Source organism: Acinonyx jubatus, chromosome F2 (genome assembly GCF_027475565.1).
Source record: "Acinonyx jubatus isolate Ajub_Pintada_27869175 chromosome F2, VMU_Ajub_asm_v1.0, whole genome shotgun sequence".
NCBI lineage: Eukaryota > Metazoa > Chordata > Mammalia > Carnivora > Felidae > Acinonyx > Acinonyx jubatus.
The window spans coordinates 68,846,129-68,863,186 of record NC_069394.1 but is presented as its reverse complement, the minus strand read 5'-3'; the positions used below and the strand labels follow the sequence as shown (position 1 = coordinate 68,863,186).

At 36.7% G+C, this 17,058-nt stretch overlaps 1 protein-coding gene across 1 annotated transcript in view; it reads left to right on the top strand.

Annotated features, from left to right (window-relative positions):
* NKAIN3 (sodium/potassium transporting ATPase interacting 3) overlaps positions 1-17,058 on the top strand; it is a 696,415-nt gene that overhangs the window by 422,614 nt on the left and 256,743 nt on the right. The window contains exon 3 of the mRNA XM_053208019.1: positions 3,122-3,202. Coding sequence (XP_053063994.1) covers positions 3,122-3,202 — 81 coding nt within the window. The remainder of the gene's footprint in view (positions 1-3,121; positions 3,203-17,058) is intronic.

Sequence of the window (17,058 nt, the reverse complement as noted above, 5' to 3'; positions counted from 1 at the left end):
TCACGAGTTCAAGCCTCACATTGGGCTCTGTTTTAACAGCTCAGAGCCTGGATCCTGCTTCAGATTCTGTGTCTCCCTCTCTCTCTGCCCATCCCTACTTGTACTCTGTCTCTCTCAAAAATAAACCAAACGTTAAAAAAATTTTTTTAATATATGCAGCGAACATAAGCAAAATATAACAAATAAATAGGTAGATAATTATACAGAGTAATTTTTTATATATTGGGAAGTGGTTTTCTATACTGCAAGTATATGTGTCTGGATGTGAGAAGATGGGCATACTTCATGATAACCAAAAGGTATTTCTTAAAAATGGAGTCTTATCTTTTTTTTATTCCTGTTTGCATTGATTGTAAATAAAATAACCTATGTCAAAAAGAATACATATGTTGTCCTAATACTTCCTGCCTAGGTAAATGCCTATGGATATGTTTGTATTGCTAGAAACTTCTTTCTCTTTATCTCTATGTACGGACTTGCATCTTGGACTTGAGATATGTAGTTTTCATCTCATAACAGTCCAATGTTCAGTCATACAAACAATCTTTGTTGTCAACAAACCAATATATTAGAAGAAAGACGCTTACAATATTGTTTTTAAAAACCATGAACTTCGTATCACATGTAACACATCAGTTGCAAAATACAAAAGAAATTGTTATTCAAAAACATTGCCAGTGGCCTCATTATATAAATGCCATAAATTTTTAGAAAACTGATAATTTGGTGAACTGGTCATTTTATAAGTTGCAAAATTTGGTGAAGTGTTAACTTGCAAATTATTCCGTAGTCCTTTTCCTAAAACCCTTTTGAAATGAAGCCTATCATGTAATACTTAGCTCAGCTCTGGAGTCAGACTGTGAGAGTTCCTCTCCCAATTATGACACTAAGTAGGTGATCAAAAGATTACTCTCTTCCTGGGTTTAGTGTGATGACTGAATAACGTGATCTGTATCAAGTGCTTAGCGTAGTACCAGGAACATAGAAAGTGCTTAACACAGTACCAGGAACATAGAAAGCAGCAGAATAATAACTCATGTTATTGTTAGGGAATTTAGCAGCAGACACTTGGAGCCTACTCAGCCTGGTAATTTTATCTTTGAGAGTTCACAAATGACATCAGTGGTACAACTTGTGAGAGGTCCTGAATACACTTCTGTCACTGAGTTTGTGCCGTGATGTTAAAGTAGATTGGTTTTATTATGCATTCGTTATAACTATGGGTGGATTGTCTTTTCTAAAAGAATACTTATGGGCTTAAGTTTGCCTTCCTAATAATTAAGAATCATATGGTTTTGCAGTTAATTTTGTTTATTTCCTTATGTTAGCCTTACTTTCTTTTATGCCCTTTCCTTAACCTTTGTATCATTGGCTTTTTTCTCATGACTTAGTGGTTTGCACTGCTCTCTCATTCTAATTGACTCATAATTAGATTAATTTAGAATGAAAAACGTAGATACCAGTGACCATCTTAAATTAGCAACAGCTTTGAAATTTGTTATGGTTATTGTGACTTGATCAGTTTGCAAAAAATATACATTGAGGATGAAGTTTAGCTATTTTCAATAGTCATGGAACTATTTTTGCGGTTTTTAAAACTGTATTTCAATGTACTTGGCACATTTTTAAAACTGCCTAAAGTCATTCATACTGGAAGACTTTATTAACAGAAGATATTGTCAGCATCAACAATATCTACAAATGCTAAAAGCCTCACTATATATTTTAATTTGTGTTAATATTTGAACATATTTGCCACCTCGTCTAAATTTTCAGTGATTTTGGACCCCCTTAACTCATAATTATAATTGTATTATTCTTAAAACAAACAAACAACAACAAAAAAAACCTCCTCTCCAGAAAGAAAAAAAGATGTATGGGATGTGACATCAAATGTATCCAATTAGAAAGCTACACAACTACGTGAGATTATTTTGAAAGCCTTTTAAAAATCATAAATGACAGACACAAAATATAAATTTTGCAAGTAGTGACAGGCTTCTGATAAGGTTTCTAATAGGAGCGTGGCTATTTTACACAGTGTTTAATCTTCATAATTGTGTTACTTGACACAGCATAGAATAAGTTACTTAGGTGGTTTCAATATTTATTTTCATTTGACAATAGCATGGGATGATTAAAATCACTGTAGAAAGCAATAATTTAATCAGTATGTCGACTGAAGGAATTAACAATGTATAGGCTTTTGTGGTAAAGTAAAATGAACGAGAAAAGCATTGTGTTGTGTTCCCACAGTAAATTCCATCCTCAGTCATCCAAGCTAATTCTATGTCAATTCTAGATTTCAGTTTCTTCATCAGGAACCAGGTGGTTTGTACCCTAAGACCCTCTGCACTGATGAGTCTTGATCTGAGGCTACCTTAATTCAGACTCACCAGTACTCTCAGGGAAGGCATTTCTTAATACATAATACATTGATAAAACCAATTAGTCAGTAAGGCAAGCATGTTTAGAGTTTGTTGGATGTGATTGGAAGGTATTTTCCTATTATGGAAATCTGTTCTTTATTTGCTCATTCTTAACCATATTTATTAATTTGGGGGTTTTTTAAAAATATTTTAACGGTCATATTTAACATAATTGTGTTGGAGGCACAGACGCACTACTCATACTAAAATAGTTCAACAGGAAAGTGTGTTCATTTTACTCCCTACATCCATTTTCAAACATGCTCTTCATTCAGGGGTATGTAAGTGCTGAGTTTTGACTAACATTCCTAAAAATTTGACAGGTTAATATTATAACTAAAAGATAGATAGATAACCCACAGAAAATTTGCATAATTGTATTCCCTGGAAAAGCTAATACTCAGAAAACAGAAATCAAGTCAGCTCTTGGATTTAACTTTATCTGCAGGCCAGCAGAGCACTTTAAAAATAAATCTAGCCTTATTGGCATCTACTGAAAGCCGTAGAAACTATTGGATTTTTAATTTCTAGATCTTGGGGGACCTCATAAGGAGTACTCTTTTCTGAGCATGCCCTGCTTCTTCCCAGAAGACTTAGACTTATTGACATTTTTATTATTGATTTATTTAGTATACATGCCTTTCATCTCTACATTTTTTTTCTCTTTCTCCCCCTTCCCCCCTTCTCTCTAGTACACAGTATGGACTGCCCTCTGGGTCACCTGGAATGTGTTCATTATCTGCTTTTATTTGGAAGTAGGTGGGCTCTCTAAGGTAAGTTTATCATGCTTTTAAAGTACGCTTTAAAAAGAGAACACTAATAAATAATTATTATGACCATACATATGTATATGTATATCTATATATCAAGACAGAGAGAGAAATCTAAGTAACATTACAAATGGAATACTAATCAAAAATCAGTTTGGATACTGATCAGGAAAGAGTGATCTTAGAAGCGCGTTAATTTAATGAAACTCCACAACTGTAGCTTTCTGGTTTGGTCTGTTAAGCTGTGGTAGAACCCAGCTTCTAGTGTATCCTCATGTCCTGTTGAAAAAGGCCTAATGTCATGGTGACAAAAGCCCCAAATGTTAATTGAACAATGTTTTTGAACATTCTTGTATTTAAAGTGGAAAGGGGGGATTGATGAAAATGTTGACGTAACAGATATGAATAGCAATCTGCTATCTTTGCTTGAATATTGATTGTGGGGGAAAAAAAACTTTGACAAAGGCTAAAATCCTTACATGTCAAGTGGAGGATACATTTCCTAACTACTAAACACGTCTTGAAATTCTGGTTAAGTAGAAGAGAGCTGTCTCCATGCAACATGATACCAACGTTATTTCTGTATAAAACTAGTGTCAATCGAGAACACATTTTTCACTATGACTCCTACAGAAACATCTTTTGATTCCCATCCAAATGGAAGAGCATCTTGGGTGAAGCTTCTAGCTGTGTTTCTCAAACATGTGTTTCATAAACCAGAACAATCTTTACTTGTAGAAATCATAGAGAGGAAAGGTAACCGTATAATTACAAAAAGAATGAGAAAGCTGTATTTTTTTTCAATTTCTCATTATCAACTCTATTAACTTGTTCTATTATATCATAGTTTGAAATCTAATGAATAACATAATGGTCTTCTGCCAGCATTTGTGGTTTTAGATCTTAGAAAATTTGCACTGACCAGCAGACTCTTAAAGTTGTCAGGCTCCACTGAAGATCCATATGGTAACAAAGAATTTTGTTACCCTGAAGGGTTTTCCCCCCGGAACCTCCACAAGTGGTTAGTCTTTATTCTACATACACTGTGATAACCTTATAATTAGAACTTGTCATCATTTTCTCACATTGGCAAATGTATTCGGGAGCCAGAAGTGACATTTCTAATACTGACTTTTATACAAATGCACAAGCATCTACCTTTAATATTTGTGCCATTAATCACATTTTACCTCTAATTTTTAAGACAGAAAAAAGTATTTAAATCAGTGCCCAGTTATCTTCTATAGCATGCAGATTATAAAGTAATTTTAAAATGCAAATTTTATGAATATAATAATTGTGAATAATAAGGTAAGCAGAGCATTTTTCCAACCATGGCATTTTGTATCTTATAATTTGGTCTATTTAAATCATTAGCGGGTAGTAATTCTCTTCTATTTGCTTCCATATAAACTGATTTTTGAGGGGAAAAAATAGACCAGAAGAAATGTGTCTTATGGAATTGGCATCATGATGTGCTAAAAGAAAACTGAATTTTAAATCCTAAGTCTTTTATTCAACTCTTGTCTTTAACAATTATTAACTATGGGCCCTTAGGCAAATCATTTAACCATGCTAAATCTCTGTCACACATAAAAATAGGACCAGCTCTGCCAATTGAGCATTGTTTTAAGCTCATCATTTATGGTAACTCAGGTAAGCTTCAAAACAACGCTATGAATTGATAAAAAGATAATATTAGCACCTGTTGGTTCCATATAAGTGTGTTTTCGCTCCTCTGTTCAAGGTTACTTTTGTGAACTGCTTTTTGTGACTGCGTTTCTAATATCAGTATGCCTGTCAGGGTTTTTTTTCTTTCTCATTTCTTCAGGTGCACGGTTAAAAGCGATGTATGTACTAGTCCCGGTCACTCATTTTATTACCCATTCAAATGGCGTTAGGCAGTCAACCAAGTATCCTAGGTAGTTAGAAGGATAGATGACTCCAAAATGAACATCCTAAAGATTTTCTGTTGTTCTCCTCCTATTAACTGCCTCAAAGGCTGGTAATATTTCCCTAGTTAGCCACAGTTTAGCCTCTGTTGCAATCTGTAGGACATCTATCCTGAAAAATAGAGACGAGTTAAGGACCCTTGAGAAACGCAAGCACCACTGCTACCCTTCCAGATTGGACTCCAGTTTTTATAAGAAATTTCTTGTCCCTGTGTGCTGGTATATACTTTCTAGAGCTCTCCATTTCTTGCTAGTTCATGAAGGCGTTTCATGGCATTACTCACTGGGATAGATTAAATAGAAGTCTTCTTTCACCTTGATTTTTCCCCAAAAATATCCACTCTAAAATAAGGAATCTTTTCCCCAAAACTGGATTCAGATGAATTTCCACAATATCTCTACCCGGTGTTATTCCAGTGACAGGAACCACCTAGCCATTCTCATTAACTACTAGTGCACGTTATTGTGCGCATGAACCATCATCCATCTGGCCTGTTATGATTCTTGATTCCAGCATCCAGACATTCCTTTACCTTTTCACTCCATCTGCCAACCAGCTCTGGATCATGTGTTTGTCACTGGTCTTGAGGGTCCTGATTCTCCTCAGATCTTCCAGAACTTGAAGGAAATGGATGTATTGTTTACAGGGAACGCATACATGTATGGTGAGGTCAGGGATGATTGTGGGTCTGCGTTTACATAATCTCCTGGAGCTTCGGTTTCCTTTTGAGGAAAACCACAGCACTGTTTTTACTTTAAATAAGATAATACATATAAAGGACTTAGGATCTTGGCCTAGAATGAGGTTTCTGTAAATAGTCGTTCTCATAATTGCCATCAACATCATGTTTATGATTATTGAAGAAATTAGCAGACATCATGATTCTCATCCTGAAACCTTAGGGACATATTATTACTATGTGAGGAGCTGTGAAGGGGAGAAAATGTAGGACTGAATGACTTGTTTACAAAATATGTACCAGTCCCTTGTGGTGGGACTTCTGACCTGCGTATTAGCTTCACAGCTGTAACACTATTGATTAAATCCTTTCCTTCAACACGTAAATGGCTTTTTTGAAATACTTCTGCAGCTAGATTCTCCCTGTGTCCCTACTGTTCCCCCTAGGAGAACTTTATGCATCTTTGGAAGTCTCCACGGCTGTTTTTCTGCCATACTTTAAGATCACCCAGGGCACAATTAATAAGTTATTGCTGCTTCTTTGGAAGTTGCAAGATTTGAAATCATTTTTTCCACCCTAGGAATACATTCAGAATATAAACATTAAAACCCAACTCATTTGCTACATTTAAAGAGACTAAAAAATAAGTTATGTTGAGAACTCAGGTTGTACTTTCTTTGTAATTCCAAAGGAGTTTACGCTAATGTCTTATGCCAGATTTTGGATTACTCTAAATTGTACAAACTTTCAGCTAATATTTCTTTTATTCAACTCTTCTCGAATGTGTAAGTGGTCCTAGCGAATTTTGAGTGGGTCCCATTCTCATAAAATTCAGAATGTGTATAATTGGCATAATTTAGACATAAAATGAATATAAACAAATTATATGAAGATTTATCTTATTAATCATGTGCTTTGATCAAGGGCCTTTCAAAAACTTATAAACAGGGCATGGAAGAGAGAGAGAGCCTAAACCTTACTGATTTTTACTCTGTGTAGATGCTTTATTTTGCCTTCACATACAAGGAAAACCTACCTTCATTTGTTTCTCTATATCGCGTTCTAATGGCTGCACGTTTTCCATCATGACCTGATGTGTAGGTGTTTTGATTCTTAAGGAAATTTAAACCATTTCCCCAAATGGCAGTAACAGCACACTTTGTATTATTTTTTTTTTACTTAAATTGTCACCATTCGCTCATAAGGGTCCTCTTCTTCTGTGAGATTCTTCCACTGAATATTTCACCTGAGCAGCCAGGCAAGATCAATGAGATAATTCTTCTTTTCAAGGCTCACTCTTATTACCTAGCCTGAATTGTTCTTCTGTGCTTACTGGAAAAATTCTCTTTCTTGCCCAAGATTCATTTTCCTTCAAGGTTGAATTCTTCCACTCACTTTGGCTTTGGACAGGCACTTTCAAGCAGAAAACTTTTAGCGTCAATTCAGAGTTATGTACAGGAGCAATTGCTTAGGAAACAGAACTTCACTTTCCTGTGCCTGCTTACATTCTATCCATTATTTTTTATAAACAGCCAAAATATTGTTGTCTCAAAGAATTCTTTTTCTTCTGGCAGTTTCAAACTAACTGATGACAGTTTTCAAACTAAATCAGTGATGTACAGTACATTTCTTTTGTACTTAAGCAAATACAACATACTGAATCTAGCCATGAATATTAAACTTACATTTATCTTTTCCTTTTCATGATCTCTTCCTACCTGGACATTTTGCAAAACGAATCTTGAAATACGATGTTTACAGAGGGGTGAAGCTAGGGCACGAAATATCTTTATTTGAGAATAATGTGGCAGCAAATGATACAATAGAATCCTAGAAACCCAGCAAAATTGTGTCTACATTTGGAACTGCCAGAATGGTATATCCTGTTTGGTATATCAGGAAGTAAATGTCATATCTATATCAATGAAACACTTTGGGAAAATGCATAAACTCTCTCAGCTCGCTAGAATAACAAAATATTTCAGGATCTGAATTAATATATTGTTACATACTTACCCTGCTATCCCGAAAGAATGTTTTTGTCTGTAATATCGGCCAGGGGGATGTGGAGGCGGTGGGGGATATCTGTCCTGCTATTAAGGATTAATAAAGGAAGAATCATCACAGTCTACTTCCAGGCATTAAATTGATAAAAGACTCAAAGACTTGCAGATGTTTATTTTCATGGTCGGTTCCTTATGTCTGGTTCATCTTTTATGTCTAAACTCTTTTTTTCCAAAATAATACAATTCTGTCCTTTAAAAAAAATAGCAAAGCAGCATAAGTATAGGCATGCATTTCTTATTCCAAAAGACTTAAACTACACTTTTTTCTTTGATGTTGATCTGAGTGAACACAACTTCTTAAAACAGCATCTTCAGTGTCCTTCCTTGTATGGGAGGATCATTGTTTTCCTCTCTGGCTCCATTTCCACATAAAGAAAACGATAACCACGTTTAAACTTAGTATTCCGTTTTTCACAAATTGTATCAAATGCGAATATTTTGAAAACAGTTGCTCTAAATTCATAATTTGCCACTCTGTTAGAGTCCAATGACACATACAAACCATAACAAACTACTAAATAAATGTTGCAGGGTCGGTGGTGTTAGGAGTTTGTAATCAGAAATTTATGAGATAATCCCATGCCCTTCCGTAAGGGTTCAAATAGGTTTTTTTTCCTAAAAAGGAGATGAATATATAATTATATCAACAGTAGCTCTGTTTATTGCAGTATGATTAGAGTAGCTGTGTGGAACAAGGCCCATGCAAATATAACTGAAAAACTACACAGAAATTTGCCATCTCTATTGTTTATGTTTTATAATTTATTCTTCTTATAGGGAAATATGCCTGAGATCAATTTTTGAAGAAGGGTAAACATGGTACCTATAGATCTAGTTTATTGTCTCAACTCATTGGATTTTTATTAGGAAATAGTTGTATTTCTTTAGAATAAATGCCCTCTCAACTATTTTGTCTCAAACCCTATTTCCAGTCCTTATTATATTCTGTACAGATTCTGTAGCAGATTCGGTTGTTAAAAATTAGTCTCATGTCTGATTCAAATCTGTTCTCCCCTCACCGGAACTGGCCATGCTTAAGGCCTTCACATACCGCGCCCCTCCTCCCCCACTCCTCCCTTCTTGTGACTCTGCCCCTCTGGGAGAGGAGACAGGAAGTAGTCAACTTCTTGTATAGCCAACCTATAGCTGATGGTGGAGGTTGCAAAGATTGCTGACCTCATGCTGACCTTCATGTTTCCAGATTTTACTACCGGCCTCTGCTGATGTGACAATCTTCAAATATGCCTAATTCTTCTGAAATTCGATTAAATGATATTTATTTTTAATAAATCTATAATTATTCCAATAGATGTAATTTGTTAAGCCAATGCTTACATAAGCCATTCTGAGTTGACCATGCCTGCTGAATTTCCATGTAGCCATTATTTTCAAGAAAATTTTGGTGCTGCAAAGAAACCACACTTTTACAGCTTATACTCAAATGCTTTGCCAGGTTTTTAACAACTGTTTAAAGTAGCTGCTGCAGAATTTTTGATGCAGTCAGTTGAACATAAGACCATTTTAGAACAACGTATAGAATGAATAGAACATGAGTGAATGCCATTAAGATTTTGGATTTTCTTGCTGTGATGTTAATTAGTTTGTTTTGAAGACACGATCTCTTTGTTAGGAAATGTCAATTAAGAATACAGTCTTGGTGATGAAGAATTTCAGGTGACATTTGCAGTGTTCACAAGATTAAAAAGAGAGCCTGATTAGTTGCATTTGTTTACTATTTAAAACCAGAATAGCAGCATATACCATGGTGTAGTTTTATAAAATAAAATAGCACCACACAGCCCAATTATAACCAATGAACATTAAGCTGAAGGGCCCCATACACACAGAAGAGCCTATGATAACAATTGCTCAACACCACTCTCAGATGAAGGCAATGACAAGTCATTTACATGCTTTGTATCAAGGTTTCCTATGTAGCCTGTGGGGGGTGAGAGGAGGGAATCACAGATAACAGTGATAATATCTAAAAAGTTCTCTTTGCACAGAGAAAGTTTCTCTTGTGCTTTGATGGTATGAGGAATTATGGGTCTGCAGCCTCAGACTGATCGGGTCTTGAACGCAGATGGCCCTAAAAGTATCTGTTCATTAATTTGTCATGGCAGCCACTGGAAGCCCAATGTTGTCCCACCAGCTGCCATAGCACAAGAGTTCTGGATCCCTGGCTCAGAAAGGATAAGCTTGAGAATGCAAGATGAACAGAATGATAAGGGAATCAAGCCAGATGTATGGAAGATGTGAAAAATGATTGGCCAAGAGATTAGTGTCAAAGATGAGAAGTAGGGAGGGAGGTATGTTTTGCTTTCTCTTGACCCAGGTTGTGCTAACAGAATGACAATTCAGAAATCCTTGTAATGGCATGCCCTTTGGTGTGAAAGTCCTTACAAGTCATGTCTGCCCACCAGCAGGGCTGACTGGGATGTTGGCTGCAGCATGCACCTGCCCAGGGAAAAGAGTCAGGAGGCATGAGCGATTTCAGCCCTCCTTGTCCTCTCTGGGGACTGACAGAGAGGAGAACAGAGAAAAAGTGCCCGGAGCAAAGACTGCCCAGAAGATGAGGCAGAACTGGCTGTCTGCACAGATTGCAGAACAGAGGCACAGGAAGACAGAATGACAAGGGCATGAGAAACAAGCATCCGAGTGTCTGGTAATCACGGATGAGGCTGTATCTCTTACACCCTTTGGAAGTTCTCAGCATTAATCACCCTTTGCCTGTTTCCTGACTTCAAAATAACAGAAGTGGGGTGCCTGGGTGGCTCAGTCAGTTAAGCGTCCGACTCTGGATTTCGGCTCAGTTCATGATCTCATGGTTCATGAGTTCACCCCCCACATCAGGCTATGTGCTGACAGTGCGGAGCCTGCTTGGGATTCTCTTTCTATCCCTCTCTTTCTGCCCCTCCCCAGCTTGCTCTTTCTCTCTCTCTCTCTCTCAAAGTGAATAGGTAAAAACTTTTTAAAATTTTTTAAAAAAGAAAGAAGAACAAGTACAGTGAAATACAATATCCAGTTGTGTTGATAGGAATCCTTAGTGCTCTTGTGTGCTAAAATAGGCGCATGGAAGCATCTAGCACTCTGGACAACCTGAAAAGTTGGCTCTTTGGGGGACTTTCAGTTTACTACAAGAACCAGAGAGAATATTTCATATTCAAATAAATAACAAAGCTAAAGAAAAGACATTAAAGAACTAATTCTACTTTATTCTTGTAGAAGCTGGTTTGACTCAAGCTTTCTTATTTATGGAATCTGAATATCAGTAGCTCTTAATTTCCTCAAAGTATAGAAACTTTAAAAGCATCCATTTCTAAGATGAAAATTAGATGGACAAAAATTGAAGGAAATGTAGATAACTGAAAAGATGAAGGATATCCATTTGTTAAATTAATTGACAAATGGGAAATCAACTTCTATGAAAATCATTTCATTTTTCTAATTTTCTAGTTGTTCAACTGTGTTCATATAATTATGCTCTTGTTAAACAAATGGTGGCTAAAGTTTCTGGTTACCTTCCATTATCTATTCTCTCCTCTTCTGATGAAGAGCCAGGGAAAACCTTGCTTTCATTTCAGACAGAAGTGCATTTCTTTGTGTCTGTAAGAGTAGGTGTGGTCCTGTAAGTTCTGGCCACTGAGATATAAGTGGAAGAATTATCAGGACTTCTGGGAAAGCTGCTAAGAAACTAATTCAGTTTAGAAGCAGACCCAAACTTAGTGATTTAAAGAATACAAATCCTGGGGCGCCTGGGTGGCTCAGTTGGTTAGGCATCCAACTTCGGCTCAGGTCATGATCGCGCGGTCTGTGAGTTCCAGCCCCGTGTGGGGATCTGTGCTGACAGCTCAGAGCCAGGAGCCTGCTTCAGATTCTGTGTCTCCCTCTCTCTCTGCCCCTCCCCTGCTCGTGCTCTCTCTCTCTCTCAAAAATAAATAAAAACATTAAAAAAAATTTTTTTGAAAGAGTACAAATCTTACACTTAATACAAATCTTACACTTCCTCTGTAGGTCAGAAATCCTACATGAGTCCCACTGGGCTAAAATCAAGATGTCAGATGTCTACTGTACAAAACAACATGAGGTTCCTCAAAAAACTAAAAATAGAACTATGTGGTCCAGCAATTCCACATTTTGGAATATATCTGAATGAAATGAAATCACTATGTCAGACATATCTGCATCCCCATGTTCATTGCAGTATATAAATAAGTAGTATAAATATTATATCTCATGTCAAGACATGAAAACAGCCTATGTGTCCACTAACAGATGAATGGCTAAAGAGAATGTGATATATGTATGTATGTATTTGATGTGTGTACACACACATATACACACACTGGAATATCATTCAGCCATGAAAAAAAGGAGGAAGTCTTGCCATTTGTGACAACATGGATGGACCTTGAGGGCATGGTGCTAAGTGAAATAAGTCAGACAAAGAAAGACAAATACTATATGATCTCACTTACATGTGGGGTCTAAGAAGACCAAACTCATAGATACAGAGATCAGATTGGTGGTTGCCAGAGGTCCGGGGTGGGTGTGTGTGGGGGGATGGGTGAAGGTGGTCAACAGTTACAAACTTCCAGTTATAAAATAAATAGGTTCTTGGTATGTTATATACAATATGATGGACAGTAGTATATTGCACAGTTGAAGTTGCTGAGAGAATAGATCTTAAACATTCTCACCTCAAAAAAATGTTATAATTATGTGAGGTGATGGATGCTAATTAAATTTATCATTGCAATCATTTTGCAATGTATACACCTATCAAGTCATCATGTTGTGCACTTTAAATGTATATAGTGTTATATGTCAATTATACCTCACTAAAATTAGGAAAAAATAAAATACAGTCAAGACGTCAGCAGGGCTATGTTCCTTTCTAGAAGATCTAAGGGAAAATCTTTTCCATCTCTTTTCCCGCATCTAGAGGCTGCCCACATCCCATCTTCCATCTTCAAAGCCAGCAATGACAGCCCAAATCCTTACTGTGGCATCTCTCTGATTTTCGGCTGCCAGGAACAATTCCCCTCTTTTAAGGACTCATGTGATTCGATGGGGCCCACCTGAATCATACAGGCTAATCTCAGCATATCAGGGTCCTTCACATCAATCACATCTGCAAAGCCTTTTGGCCATGGAAAAGTACCATATTCATAGGTTCTGAGCATAAGGACATGGCCATCTTTGAGGGCCATTATTCTGCTACTACAGTGATGGTAGCCATCTTGGAGCATGAGGTCACCCTGCGGATGTTAACCAAGAAGGAGAAAAATAGAATAAAAAGAAAAAAAGGAGCCTTGGGAACCTAATAACTCTGTGGAGTTTTCATACTAGCCCTGAGATGCCTCTGACCAGAATTCTTTTATATTAGAAAATGTGTTTTAGGGCTTGATATATACAGCTGAAAATAATGTCTAACTAATCACATAGAATTCTATAGCCAATTTTACTTAGTATTCACTTAGGTCAAAGTACTGTGCCAGGCACTAGGGCTATTTTCAGTTCTTGCCCTCATGAAATGTTCTGTATCAGAGGTAAGACAGACATTAAATGAGTAATAATAAGAAAATGTAATCAGTGTTATGTTAACGAAGGAAAAAGAACAAGGAAACACAGAGCAGGGAACATAGCCTTCACCGTGATCAGGGGAGGTTTCCTAAGGAAGGTGGGATGAAGATTGTACACATTTAGTGAAGGACAGCATTACAAGTACCTCGCTGACCTTCACAAACACAGATGCTGTTATTGACCTACCATAAGTGAGATACATGCTTTGAGTTGCCACCTTTTAAAAAATCTCCTAAAATGAATTTGCGTTGACCTGCCCACCTCCAGCCCACACTCTTTTCCCAGCCTCTCTTCTGGCCAGCAGACATTGGCGAGACAACTCCATGGATTTACATGTATCAGAGCCAAGGTCACTACCTTTGGGAAGTGATCTTATAGGGACATGCTCTAAACAAGTGAGCTATCAAGTTACAGACCATGACTACCAGTGTCCTGGAAATATCTGTCCAGGCAGACACAGCTAGGAGAAAAAGCCAGCATGTTGGGGATCCTTTTGAGATGATCTGGAGTTAATTTCCCTGAGCATAAATAGACAAACGTGATCCTCTAATATAAGACTGTTGCACAGCACAACTGCACTATTTAGCTTAGAGCCAGTACCGATTCAAAAAGTATTTCAAGGAACGATAAATATCCCATGTATGCTGCTGAAAGAAAACATGGTGTTAAGACGTCCTTTCCAAACAAGCACTCTATCCCTACTGTTACTTTAGCAACAAAAACTCAATTCAGTTAAGCTGTCTCGAGAGTTGATTTCACCATTTGCAGAGCAATAAACAACGGCATCATTCCTACATGGTCCATTTGATGTTTTAGGTTGTACATATATCTCATCATGTTATTCCTTCCTTGTAATAGAATTAGTAGAGAAAACACTTCCTCAGTATATTGGAAGTATAAGGGGGGCATTGAGGCTATTTTAAGTGTTAGTTTGAGAAAATACTCTGTCCTGCCTCAGGACGGCATAGGAAGCAGAAATGCTGATTGTGTGTAGTGAGTTGTGCTCACCATTAACTGAGATGCTGAGACAAAGTATTATTATTTCCTCTTTGAAATTAATCTTATGTGCCAGGAGTAGGAATTTCTCTTCTGTATGAAAGGCAGGCAGGCTACTGGTCCCTAATCAATGACAGAAGAGCCTAGACATTGGGTGATCTGATGAATAATTTAAGACTGATTTGTTAACCGTGCAGAAGTGAAGTTAGCCATGCAGGGAGACACATTGTCAATTGCCAGCAATTTACTATGTTTTTGAAAACCACAGGCAGCAATTTACAGAAAAGATTAGGCCAGTTACTGTACACGTGTGACATTTTCTTGATTTAAGATGTCATCCTGAAAGCTGTTAACTGACAACTGGAGTTTGGAATGAGGTTATAAAGTTTAGTAAAGAACTGCCTTTATCCAAGAATCTCTACATTTCTGCTCTGGGAGACCTCTGAATGCACACCTCCTGCCGGGATTAACCAGGTGTATGCAAATGAGCGTTGTCAGAGAGGGTGATGCACCTTCTCTGGGAACCATTAAGCACCTTTGCATGACTCAGTGCTCTAATGCACTAACTATTCCAGGACAAAGCATGGTGATGGGCTTTTATTTCTTGGAGGAGAAATCATTGTCCATATATTTCCTTAGTCTTGTGCCATCCGGGAGGTATAATCACTTTCATACTGTACCAGGAGTCTGCCTTACAGTTCTTCATAAGAAGCTGATTAAAGAAAAATCTCCTTTTTATTAGTGTAATTTCTTTCCCCCTCTTTTTCTTTTGAGGATTAAGTCAGTAACAATAATTTCTTCATATTTGAATTTATAAAAAAGTGGAATGAAGGTAGGCTTAGCTTCCAGAGGAATTTGAAACTCTAAAGCATTCTGAAGGATGACTTCTGTAGGAAGAATATTCATGAAATAGTGTCTCATAGTTTAAACATGAGAAAGCATAACCTATGATTGGTCATTTTTGGAGCTAAACCAAAAAATGGACTTCTGATATATTTTGAAATTTATTCTCAGTGTTTACGTTAACTTATCAAATTCTCCCAGGTTTCCTAGCAAGCTCAAACCTTACAAGTCAGAGTTGTAATTGGAATTCCTAATCTGGAATCACGTATGTTAATAGTAACTTTTTTTTTAACAGTTTAGCTTCCCATATGAGAGACAAGTCAAAACTTCCTATGTGTGTCGTTGTTAGCAATAAAGTCAATCTGAAAACTAAGACAAATACCTTTTTCTTCTTTCTACTTTCTCTGTCTGCCCATCTGGCTCCTTTACAAACTGATGACAGCTCTTGTGTTTTGCCTTAATAAATTTTTTCCCACATTATCTTTTTCCTAAAAAGAGTAAAAAAGATGTCCTTGTGATAAACTAATTTTTCTTTTCTTTGTCACGTAGTAAAGACAAAATACCAGAAAGTTACCATAAAAGCCAAAAAATTGAACTGTTTAATTGGCAGAGATTCATATTAGACTACAACTCTGGCTTTACCCAGAGGTTTTGTTTTTAATATTAAAAAATCAATAAAATGAAAGTCCATATGAGTGGATTACATTTAAAACATTACATTGAAGACGGACAGCTCTAAAGTGGCTCAGCAAATTTATTGTCTTGCTATCTAAGGCAGTAGAACAGCACTTTAGGCAGGTGGGTGTTCCTTTTCCTGATAGTTTTAGAAGCATAGATTTAGAACAATAACAGACAGTCACATTCAACTTTTCCAAAATATTCTTTATGTAATACGAGCATCTATAATTAAGTCATGTAAACTTGGAATCTAATCTCCTTAAACTTATCATAAAAGTAAAAAATGTATTCATAAATATTACAGAAAGTTTCCAGTGACTTTTAATCTTAGCTTTGGATTGGTCCAACCAATTAAATCTTATAGTTTTATTGTCCGTTCTTTGTCTGTAGTGTTTTCAATGGAGTAAAAAGGATATGCTCCAGAAAGGGGGAAATGTTGGCTTATTTAGAGGTAGCTGTATTGTAGACAACAAAATCAGAATTTTATCTGTTTGACTAAAAGATGAGGTTAGAGTATAATAACGGTGGTAGCCTAACAGAATGCCATGAAGGCAGAAGGCTTTCACCTTTGTTCAAACCATCAAGAAGTGAATTTCTGAGGTCTAAATTGTGGTAAGTTTACATGCCAAGACCCCTTGCTGCTTGGATCAGACTATAATGATCTTGACTTGACCTATTTCTTTACCTTTAGAAACTCTCCACTTTATTTTTCACTAAATCAACGAAAGCTTCGTGTACTTTATTATGAGTCAGAGAGGTGATTTAGTATTAGTTTGCATTTATATTGTATTTTCCTTCAAGTAGCTCTAGGGGCTTTACAAAACATGACAACAGTCATCAAAACACTTTGTCAGGTATGTAAGGCAAGAAATAATGCTGGTATAAATGTGCCAAAGGCATAGTGCTCACTGGAAACTTTTCATTTTCTACATAGAGATAATCTTTCAGAGATTTCCTTTAAAATAAAAGTCCAACTGTCTTAAACATTTTCTTTTCTCGGCTTTAGAATCTGACGCTTTTGTTCAACAAATTCATTGAACATGTGCTCTGTGCCAGAT